The 12706-nt window shown below is 38.2% G+C and overlaps 1 protein-coding gene across 1 annotated transcript in view; it reads right to left on the minus strand.

Moving 5' to 3' along the window:
• Window positions 1-12706, minus strand: part of RSRC1 (arginine and serine rich coiled-coil 1) — a 337138-nt gene that overhangs the window by 154945 nt on the left and 169487 nt on the right. The window contains 1 exon segment of the mRNA XM_005286996.5: window positions 6075-6126. Coding sequence (XP_005287053.2) covers window positions 6075-6126 — 52 coding nt within the window.

Consider the following 12706-nt stretch of genomic DNA (forward strand, 5'->3'; position numbering starts at 1 on the left):
CCTAAAACAACAGAAAAAGGAATAAGGTACATTAGAGGCTATGTAAACTTTTTGTATGGAATGTTCTTTTTGAAGTCTCCTCTGGTGTGAAAATGCCTCTAAGGATTATTGTCTGCAATTAATTATAACACAGTTGTGTCTTTCTAGTAATTGGCATGAATTTAGCATTAAATCCATTTTTACTAGGCTAGACATTTTTACTGAGTTCTTTTCTTGGAACTCAGATTGACAAAAATAAAATACAGCTAGAGAACTATAGGTTAGGCATAATCAGCACCCATTATAGAGAAAAAAAAGAAAAAAAAAAAAAGACAGCAAACCAGTATCTATTACAATCCCCATTTTCACACTCAAACTTTACAAAATAATATTCACCTTTTGGGTTGAAATTTTCTATGTTTGGCCTATGCCCAAAGCTAATTTCTCTATTTTTTTTTTTTTTTTGAGCAAAATCTTTTTAGAAATTTTGAACTTTGAAAAAGTGAAAAAAACCCTTTTCCCTTTGCAAATATATATGTGTGTGTATTCACACACACACTTTTCCATCAAGCTTCAGAAAATAAAAAAGCACTAAAATTTTAAAGAGGTAAGTGTTAAAACAAAAAGGTATAAACCATTAAAAATTACTCCGGAACATGGTCAGCAGTCGCCATTTCTAAATTGTTAATGAGATCTCATCGTGAAGATTCTCATCTTCTCAGCCTTGCCTTTAGGCAAAAGGGCTGTTACTGAAATGCCTAAATGAATTTGGAACTCCTCAAAAGAGATATTTATGTTATGTTGCATAAATAATCATTGATTCAACAATTTTAGAGTCTGCAATTTCTTTGCTTTCTACAATACTTTGCTAATTTTAAACGTTCATAAAAATTACAAACGTCTTTTTCCATTAAAACAATATAGCCATCGCAATGCAAGCAGATGTGTTGCGGTACTATTAATCTAGATTTGGAGAAACAACTCTCCAAGTAGCAGCAACAAAAGTGAAAACTCACTCCTCCTCCAGGTCATCCACCTCACTGGGCTTGTCTTCACTAGAAAATTGGGCTGTAGCAGAACATGACCATGAGGAGTTATGTTAACCAAGACTGCAGTTAGTGTAGACAAGGGTATGCAGTGTTTAATATCATGTCAGCTGGTGGTCAGTCAGCACTGCTGGTTAACCTATCACCACTGCAACTTTGTGTTTAATATGTATGTACACCTAAGTCCTCAAGATCATGTTCCAGTATAATTTAATTTTTAGTGAAAATAACCCTGATGAAGGATTAACCTCAAACGCTTATGTGGGACAGCTTAAATGCCAACTTCATTAATTCTCAAAATGAAATTAAATGCAATGGCAACACTAGCTCAACTTAGCTGCAAATATATAGTATGTTCTAATTCAATCTTTCTGGTTAAATTTGTAGCTTAACGTATTATTGTACTGTTGATGTTAAGTATATACATTAAATTATACAGAATGTTCACAGTGGTTAAATCAGTAAGTCTATGGGTTAGCAGAAAGAAGGTAAATATAGTAATGAAGTGAATTTTTCTGAAGAATCCAAACTGATCTGGAATATCTATATGCAGTAACTCCTCACTTAAAGTCGTCCCAGTTAACGTTGTTATGTTGCTGATCTATTAGAGAACATACTTATTTAAAGTTGTGCAATGTTTGCTTATAACGTTGTTTGGCTGTGGGGGCTTGGAACCAGGGTGGACCGGCAGCCCCCCTATCAGCTCCCCTCCATGCCCCGCTCAGCGCCTCCCGGCCACCGGCAGCTGAATCAGCAACTCCCCCTCCCTCCCCACGCCTCCTGCCTGCAGCAATCAGCTGTTTCGCGGCATTCGGGAGGCTCTGGGGTGGGAGGGGGAGGAGCAAGGACACAGCACGCTCGAACCTAACCCCCCTATTTACATTCATTCTTATGGGGCAATTGGATTCGCTTAACATTTTTTTGCTTAAAGTCACATTTTTCAAGAACATAACTACAACGTTAAGTGAGGAGTTACTGTAGTGTATAAAAGGCAAAATCATTTTTGTTTATTGTCGCCAAACTTAAGTTTTAAAGCTACATCATATTCAGAGATAGCCTACTATAAGTATTGACATTATATTGAAACAACTGTTGTTGAACAACTTTGGCAAACACATGGATTGTCAAATCCTTGAAAAGAAAACAATGTTCAGTCTATTTAAAAAAAATCTATGGACAGTTTTCAATGCACTACAAATATTACAAAGCTAGATAATTTATAAAAAGTGATGTGACAACAGTAACTATAAACACAAACTACAATAATAATGCAACATACAAGTACTGTCGAAACCTGGACTAGTACCTGGCCCCCAGGTTATTAATTCTAACAAGTTGAACTAGTTGTATTTTCAGTATTGAAAATAGCTCTCTCAAAACAGAGTATCACATTACAGCAATGAGGGCTATAATAGTTGTACTGAAAAATATTGCTTGATAAAATTCTGGCAAAGAAGGTCTTTATATAAATGATATAACAGTAAAAAGTTCTCATTTTGCTTTAAACCAAAAAAATGAATGAATGAAAAAGTCATCAGCCTTTCTCCACACCCTTCTCACAACAATGTTGTCAACTTTATTCTTAATTGACCAAGAACAAACAACAGAGCAGGATTTTATAGTTTTATAGGGTTTTTTTGATTTTCCATTTTCAGCATTAAAATACAGACAGGAAAAGGGATTTTTCCTACATTTCAAATTTTAAGATAAACAAATACATTAAACCTCTCTCAAGTCATCCATAAGCAATTTGCACCTCCAATTTAAACTTCAGTGTCCAGCTGTGAATTTTTAAAATTATAAAGTGTCACAACCATTTTAAATGTCTCTTGAAATCCACAGGACCCAGGTCATGATGATATACAACTCATGGTATTGTTAATACATTTTCAAGGTGTTAAATTAAAAAATGAGGTGTGACAGCTGTGAGTAGTATAAACAAATTGTACTTTTTGAGGTCTGTGCTGTCACATCTATTTTATAATTATATGCTTCAAAGACATATTAAAAGATATGGAGAATATTTATGCATACATTTGAAACTATGAAATATAAGATGCTAGTTGTATTATTGAAAAATGTGAATATTTGCTGGAAATATTGAAAGTAGTACTTCCCTTTAGAAAAAAAGGTCCCCAAAAGGAAGAAGAAAAAAGATTGATTACTTGTAAAGTATATTTTACAATTAAATCTATGAAACAGATAGGAGAATACAAATTAAAATTGAAGACCTGAAATTATTGCGCAACATACATACTTACTGATAACATTTGTAAGAAATTCTGAAAGTTCTCCTATTTTTGTGCACTAAAACCAACAAAAAGTTGTATATGGAAAAAAAACAAAGTGTAAGGTCTAGGGACTACGTAGGATTGCAGTAAAATTGCAGATATGATTACATATGAATGTTCTAGCCCTTTTTGAGTACACTACATAAATGCTGAAGGAATCAAGGAAAACACCTATGAACAACATTCAATTCATTGAAATTATTAAACAAATGCCAATGAAAATATTCACCAACACTCTTCTGCAATATAAAACAAAATCTTAGGGAAAAAATGTCCAAAGTAGCCTCTGGCTCTGGATGCCCAACTTCAGACACCTAGTACTTGTTTTACTTGTTTTACAGAAGTACAGTTGCAGGTGATGTCTGACAGTCAGAACACAGGTATTGAGTTGGGCACCGAAAAATTGGGGAACCCAAATCCAGTGGCCACTGTGAAAATTTGATCTTATGCTTTTAACAAAAGTATATGCTTGTGCTAAAAGCAAAATGGAACACAAAACAAGTATTTCGAAGCAGAGTAATTTGTGCATACTTACTAATATTTACATATTTTTTCTATTTTATTTGCATCTGTACTACAAAATCATTGATATCTTTTGTTGATTTAATGGAAATAAGATATCTTATTAAATCTAGCTATAGTTGCATTGTTTATAATTATGTTAGAGAGCAGCTTACAAAGCTTCACTGAGAACTCTTAATTTTCAGGCTACAACACCATAACTTGGACCCCTTATACTGTTCACCACCTGAATTTATACCCAAGTAAAATGGGTTCTTACCCAGAGATGTAGTATTTAAAATATTCACTAATTAACAATTTAATATTCTCTAAGGTGTGTGTTCTAATTGTCTCACACATGTCCAAAGTCCTGCATGTCCATGAGGATACTGAAACAGAATTGCCTGAGTCAGAGCACTGGGGCACTGTACAGTAACAGCCGCAGAACTGTTCATGCACTTTTCTATTATGGAATTCCCTATGCTATTATTGACTAGGAAGGACTGATCTGCATAATGACTGTATAGTCTTTACAAGCATACAGCCATCATACAACCCCCAGTGCTCTGACTACTATCTTCAGGAATTCCCATCCACAGACCCAGAACTAATCCATCAACTGCTGACACCTCTTGCCTTTGTCATCCCTCCTAATCCAATATATTAAGTACAATTTTAATTCTTAGTAGAGGTAGCCATGTTGATTTTTGAATAGAAGAAATATAAGGCCATATTTGCCATGCATAAAAGGGCAAAACCAGTAGGCAAAAGTACGATTTTCCAGGTATTAAAATAGCATTGAGAAATGCATCCCCATAGTCTCAGAAGCAGCAGAGGGTTTCTGTCTTTTTCCCCCCTCACAAGAGCCAGCTTCTTGTGGTCAGGGGTGGAGAGGTAGGTGTGTAGCTGGAGAGTCAGGAGCTCTGTAGAAGCCCATTGTCTTCTGAGCAACGGAAGGAGGAGCCCCTTTTCAATGGTCTGGGAGCCATTATGTGCTGGACCAGCAGCAGCTCTGAGTTGGTTGGAGGAACACATTCCGAGGTCAGCGGATGCCCTCTTATATTTTCATTGGTCAGGGAGGAGTCATGTGAATGGATCAGTGTGCAGCTAGGGGGAAACAATCTGGAGATTCAGTAAAGGGATAGGACAAAGTTTAGGAGTCGTGTCAGGGTAACTATAATTGGCATGAGATGCCACAGCAGAGGGTTTGGCAGGGGAGCTGCAAAGATTTCACAGGCGGACAAGGCCATGAGAGGGATAAATTGACAAGTGGCTAAATTATGGGAGACAGAAATGTTGGTGATTGCCCATCGCAAAATTGTATAACCAACACTTGAGTTATTCAAGGAAGAAATAATACACCTTTCTAACGGAATGGTTAACAATCTGGGAATCTGGCAGGGCTGAGGCAAAGTCAGCCAAGCTAATTGCTGGTGCCTCTGATGACATGTGTCCAACGCAGATACTCATTCAATAGGGGTCCAGTTCCCTGATAAGCCAGAACTGGAAGTGGACTCGGGGGGAGGGCATCCTCCAAAGCAGCTGGAGAACAGTGTTGGTGCACCTAATGTCTGGTACGGTGAGGAGACAACCCCTTTTCCTCAGCCCCTTAACTCTCATACATGAGAAGGGCTGTAGGAGTTACCGTAATAGGACCAGGTGTGGAGGGATGACAGCAGTCCTCCACCACATTGAACAGATTGCACTGTACAAGTTATTGCCAGATAGCTCACAGATCAGTTAATAAAGCTGTGGCCTAATTAAACCTCATTCCTTGTGTCTTATCTTTCTTCTTGCATGTCTAGGACAATGTGATACTGCAGAAATTAAGAGAACCTTTAACAGGGCACAGAAATGTAGTTCAGGCCTAGAATCTGCACCTCTTTAAAGAAGGTTTTTACAAAATCCCCCACCACACACACTTTTTCTGCAACCCATAAAAGAAACAAAAACCAGAACCATGACAGCACAAACATTTGAAATTCACGTTAGTTCTTCTGCAGCAGATAAATATCACACATTTATTTCCATATCCAAGAACAATTTAGACACTGCCGACGATGGTATACAAATGAGAAAAGCCACATTTGTTTGGTCTAATTAGAAATTTAAGTGGGAGAAGGATGGGGAAAAGATTCAATGTTTGCCAAAGTGAGGGGGGCAAAATCAGCTGGGACACAGGTTTCATTTTAGTGATATTATAAACAATGCAGTAAAATTATTACTTTATATTACATATTTATGTAGTATCACTTACCAGCTGCTTCAAGAACCAACTGCAATCTAGCTTTGGCCTGTTCAGCAAGAGACTGAAAAGAAAGATAAGATTTACAAAAAACTGTAGTATTATTAAAACAAATCTTTGTATACATTTGCACGTTATGTATTATTTCACATACAAACACACACTAAATTTAAGACTGGTAGAAACCATTACACACCACTTAATTTACTCCTGTACGTACATTCCCAATAGTGGACTATTGTCATTGCATCAACAATTCCCATCATCTTAAAGGTAATGTTGACGCTAAAAATCAGTTCTGAGCTAAATTCTCAAGATCTGGGTGAGAGTATGAAAATGTGGTAGGTCAGAACCAAAGAAGTTATTCATAATAAAGACTGAGCTAATGAGTCTAAATACTGAGGTGCTCATGTATCACTCCTTTTCAACCTCCCAGACCCAAATTCAGCCATTCTGTGTGGCAACTCTAGTGCCTGGTTACATGAAAAAGTAGCATTAGGAAACAATGAAAAACGTACTTCAATATGACTGGTATAGCTTGTAGTTACATACCCCATTTTGTCAAGTATCAGGGAGTAGCTGTGTTAGTCTGTATCCACAAAAACAACAAGGAGTCCGGTGGCACCTTAAAGACTAACAGATTTATTTGGGCATAAGCTTTCGTGGGTAAAAAACCTCACTTTGTGTCTGTTCTGTTTAGTTCCTTCTCCATAGGCATTCTTTCATATCAAAGGGGCCGAATGTCCTCCTGTTGCCAGTGGCAACCACTCTGCTAATCATTCCAGGGGATCTAATAATTTTATTGTGTCCCATGTACTTGCTACCCCTCTAATTTTGATGCCACCTGCAATTCTGATCACAGTTCAATTTGCACAAAAGACACATTTATCATTCAGCAGTTACCCAAGGTTCAGAAGGTGCTCTTTTTCTGTAGCATGTCAAAAAGCCTCTGGAAACATTAAGAGATTCCTAGTTTAGACTACAATAATAAGAAGTGTCATGGCTTGAAAACGGACACATGATTCAAAGGAAATTCAAAGGGACAGATGTAGCTCCATGGACCACCAATGGATTAAGTCATCCACCCCATCTCTCGGTCTCTGTAGGACTGTTCCCTACAATATGTTATTGTTTTGGCCAGTCTAAGTTTGCAGGTTCAGGCTGCATGGTTCCAATAGCTCTCTATGAAAGCTATTCCATGGACAAGTACCTCTGTTAAGATTTTTCTGATGCTCAGCCTAAGTTTGCCTTTTCTTGGTTTCTTCCCTATTAATCATGCAGATATTGTGGAGGGTAACATGTCACAGATTTTGTTTTGTCTGACCGCTACTAACCATACTCTGTGGGGTAGGGATGGGCAGTCCTGAGCACAGAAATTGCTTTGCTTTTTAAAAAATGGTTTTCAACCCCTTTTTAAAATGCTGTAGCAATTCCTGGTTCAGAAGGTAGTCCCGACTGCATTACTCTCAGATAACAGAAGAATCTTTGCAACCAACAGTGTCAGTGACATCACAGAATAGTGGCGTCTAATCTTCAGAAAACCAAAAGCAGCATGGGACTTCAAAAGGTAAAAAATAAAGAAAACTGATTTCTGCGCTAAATGCCCCCCTCCACACACACACACAAAATCTAGTTCATGGGGGCATTACGTTCAGATTCAAATAGTTTTCATTTTATCTTTTCAATTCATCTTTTGTCACCACATTAGACCTTCTGGTATGTAATGGTAAAGAACAGTTTCTCTTCTACTACAATAACATAAAGGCTGGGTCTTATTAAGCATACAGCATTTTTCAATAACATTGCATTAATGAGTAAGATCAAAAATACGTGAAATAAGTTTCAGAGTAGCAGCCGTGTTAGTCTGTATCCGCAAAAAAGAAGAACAGGAGTACTTGTGGCACCTTAGAGACTAACAAATTAAGAAGTGGGCTGTAGTCCACGAAAGCTTATGCTCTAATAAATTTGTTAGTCTCTAAGGTGCCACAAGTACTCCTGTTCTTCTTTTTGTGAAATAAGTAAAGGCTCAGATGAGAAAAGACCCTCATGTTTTACAATATGATATATCCAATATTGTTAGGGTGTAACTTTGGAATTTGTTTCCACAAACCTAAAAAGACCATGGTAATTGTAGCTACAAAATTTTAATTTTGTACTGTTATAGTAATGATCCACTATCATCCCAAAATCCTTGACTGTCTTAGGACTATTGCAGTAATTTCCCATTTTTTGTTTGTGCAATTGATTATTCCTTCCTAAGTGTAATACTTTGCATTTGTCCTTCTTGAATTTCATCCTATTTATTTCAGGCCATTTTTCCAGTTTGTCAAGATCATTTTGATTACTAATCCTGTCCTCTAAAGCTCTTGCAAAACCCCTCCCAGCTTGGTATGAGACGCAAACTTTATAAGTACACTCTTTATGCCATTATCCAAATCATTTATAAAAATACTGAATAGAACTGGACCCAGGACAGGTCCCTGCAGCACCCAACTAAATATGACCTGCCAGCATGATTTTGAACCATTGATTTCTACTCTCTAAGTACAGTTTTCCAACCAGTTGTGCATCCACCTTAGTAGGTGTGTCTAGGCTATATTTCCCTAGTTTGTTTATGAGGTCATGTGAAACAATATCAAAAGCCTTACTAAAGTCAAGATATATCACATCTACTACTCCCCCCTCCATCCACAAAGCTTGTTACCCTTTCAAAGAAGGATATTACATTGGTTTGACATGATTTGTTCTTGACCAATCCATGCTGTTACTTATCACTTTATTATCTTCTAACTGCTTACAAATGGATTGCTTGATTATTTGCTCCATTATCTTTCTGGGTACTGATGTTAAGCTGACTGTTCTATAATTCCCTGGGTTCTTCTTATTCCCCTTTTTATAGATAGGTACTATATTTGTCCTTTTCCAGTCCTCGGGGATCTCTCCCATCCTTCACAAGTTCTCAGAGATAACCACTAACAGCTCAGAGATTTCTTCAACTCAGTTCCTTAAGTATTTCAGGATGTATTTCATCAGGCCCTGCCAACTTGAAGACATCTAACTTGTTGACGGCTATGTCTACACTAGAGACCTTACAGGGGCACAGCTGTACCAATGCAGCAGCGCTGCTTTAAGATCTTCTATGCCAACAGAAGAAGGCTCTCCCGTTGACATAATTAAACCACCCACAACAAGCAGCAGTAGCTATGTCAGCAGGAGAATCTCTCCCGCCGACACAGAGCTGTGCACACTACCATTTATGCCGGAGAAACTTATGTCATTCGGGGGTATTTTTTCATACCCCCGAGTAACATAAATTTTGCTGACATAAGTGGTAGTGTAGACATGGAAGTAATTCGTAATTTGCTCTTTCCCTATTTTAGCCTCAGATACTAGGCCATTTACACTGATATTCACTATGTTACTAATCTAATGATTGGTGATCTTTTTGGTGAAAACTGAAACAAAAAAAGGCATTTAACACTTCGGCCATTACTGCGTTTTCTGTTGTCGTCTTTCCCTCCTCACTGAGTAATGGACCTACCCTGTTCTTCGTCTTCTTCTTACTTCTAATGTATTTGTAAAATGTTTTCTTGTTACCCTTTATGTCCCTCACAAGTTTAATCTCAGTTTGTGCCTTATATAACAACAGTACCAATTCTATAACCAGTGAAGTGTTCGAGCAACATACTAATGGCACATCCATTATCTACTGTAAGGAGAGGTGCCAATATCTGGAGTCACAGTGTCTCCATAGGTCTTTTCTCGTATTGATTGGTGTGAATGACCATCTCACCAATGTTTGATGGCCATACAAGAACATCCACTGCCTCCACCAAACAGCCAGCAACAAAGGAGGCTACCACTACACCTTCCCACTGCAGCCTCTCCAGTAAGACTCAAGGACTTCAAAAATGACTTCCACCCATGTCAGCCACTCTCCCCAAACACTGCTGATGCAACAGAACTGGTTGAATATATTCTTTGTGCATTAGGAGAGATCACTATGCAACAGGAGCCTGTTACCTGCCAGCCACCCCGAATTACTTCACTTCTCACAAAAGTTATCAGGGCCAGAAAAGTTCCATTCAGGAGCCTAGCAGGTCTCAATGCCTCAAATAAAGGGATCTGCTCACTTTGGCACCAGTTTGTATAGCACCACAGTCTGAAGAAGGAAACTTTTCATTGATTGATAGTGCCGACTTTAGCACCAGCCTTTTCCCCCACAGCACTAAGTGGAATGTCTTGGGTGAGCTGAAAGTTGAACACAATCATTGCAGCATCATACCACAAGAATGCAGGAGCACAGTAATGGAGCAAGGCATGTGGTGGTGAAGTCCACTGCACTGTTGCAGTGTCCATGTGTAGCAATGATAGCTCTCAAGGTTCAGTATCAGATTCCCACACTGGTTCATATGGGTGGCTAACTTGTCCCTCCCACAATTTCTCACCATCTTTTGTTGCCAGATTTTTTGTAGGCATTATGGCAGAGTTGAGTCTTGGGAAGGGATTCAAAGGAGAAGAGGTTAGCAGCCTTACAGATAAGTTCACAATGAGAGTTCATGTGTAAGGAATGGCATGGAACGAAGTGCAAAGACGCTTGTGGGCAAAGCAGGCAGTTGAGACTAGAATTGTTTGCAGAGTTGAGGGGCAGGAAGAAAGTAATACAAGACAAGAAGTGTATAAACAGGAAAGGGAAAAGTTGTAAAGGCACTTGAAGTTCAACAACTCAACCATCATAGACTAATGGGGTTTGGTCCACAAGACCCTCAGTCTTTCTGAGCAAGAGTTGGTGATATTGCTAACATAGGTAGCTAATGTCAGAATAGTTTTAATGCTGCAGGTCTCCCTGATGTCAAGGCACAGATGCTTACAAAAGTGGGGAAGCTGCAAGAGGTATACTAAGTGTTTCCCCTTTTCACAGCTACCTGGGCTTTCTGTCCCTTATGCCAAGATATATTCTCCATGTTTTATTTCAATAGTCTTGTCAATTTAAACATGATTGTGAGTGTCATCTTTCAAGTGTGTCCTTACTAGAAATGTTATATAACTTGATTATAATATCATTTTTCAATATATTTATCACAATATTTAAATCTTACAAATCATGCCTATATACATCAACTAAGGATTAAAAAAGAATAGTGATTTTAATTTGAAAATATTTCATTATAGTTCTAACATAGAATATTCCTATCTGAATGCAACTCATCTATCAGGGATAGAATACTTTAATGACCCACTTCTTAGGTTAGGATACTTTGACAGAAACTACCTTCAGTTAGACATATATAAATGGCCATAGTCCGTTTACCATCATTAGTAAAACAAGTATCCTAAATGAAGAACTTTTGTGAAGACCATATGGAAAGTTATGTTTATACATGTACTAATTAACTTCTCCTTCCTGCTTTGTTTAATTTTTTTTTAAATAATCACCAAACACTGAAAAAGGTCATTATTCAAGATGGTTTGGTTTTCTTCTCCAGAATTTTAATGGAATTTATCATCTTCTATTGGCCTCTGAGTACTAGTCAATGGAGCAATTTATTGTCTTTTGTATCAATAATCCACCAGTTCAGGTTCCTGAATTTCATGTTTGTTGACCCTCTCAAAGAATTCTAATAGAATGGTGAGGCATGATCTCCCTTTATAAAAGCTGTGTTTACTCTTCCCCAACATACTGTATTCATCTATGTGTCTGATAATTTTGTTCTTGACTATAGTTTCAACCAATTTGCCTGGTACTGAAGTTAGGCCTAACACCTGTAATTCCCAGAATCGCCTCTGGAGCTTTTTTCAGAAATCAGTGTCACATCAGCTATCCGCCAGTCATCTGGTACAGAGACTGATTCATGCAATAGGTTACATACCACAGTTATGTAGGCAATTTCATATTTGAGTTCCTTCAGAACTCTTGGGTGAATACCATCTGGTCCTTGTCCTGGTCCTCTATTGATACCTCAGTCTGGGGCAGTTCCTCAGATTTTTCACCTAGAAAGAATGGCTGAGGTGTGGGAATCCCTTTCACATCCTCTGCAATGAAGACCAATGCAAAGAATTAACTTAGCTTCTCTGAAATTGCCTTGCCTTCCTTGAGTGCTCCTTTAGAATCTTGATCATCCAATGGCCCCACAGATTGTTTGGCAGGCTTCCTGCTTCTGATGTATTTAAAGTTGTATTTGATTTTAATATTGCTTCTTAATGTTAATTTAAAACATGCTTATATGTGCATGGTGATTTATCAGTAACAGCATTGTGTGGAACAGACCTAACTATTCATCTTTACACTGACCTAAACCCGTGCATAGGGCCCTACCAAATTCACGGTCCATTTTGTCAATTTCATACTCATAGGAAATTTAGCTATTCAAATCTGAAATTTCACAATGTTGTAATTGTAGGGGTCCTGACCCAAAAAGGAGTTGTGAGGGGAGTTTGCAAGGTTATTGTAGAGGGGGTTGCAGTACTGTTACCTTTACTTCCATGCTGCTGCTGCTTGCGGCAGCACCGTCTTCGGAGCTGGGCAGCTGGAGAGTGGCAGCTGCTGGCCAGGAGTTCAGCTCTGAAGGCAGAGCCACTGGCAGCAGCAGCACAGAAGTAAGGCTGGCACGGTATGTTATTGCCACCTTTATTTCTGTGCTGCT

The sequence above is a fragment of the Chrysemys picta genome, chromosome 9 (assembly GCF_011386835.1).
Source record: "Chrysemys picta bellii isolate R12L10 chromosome 9, ASM1138683v2, whole genome shotgun sequence".
Taxonomy (NCBI): domain Eukaryota; kingdom Metazoa; phylum Chordata; order Testudines; family Emydidae; genus Chrysemys; species Chrysemys picta.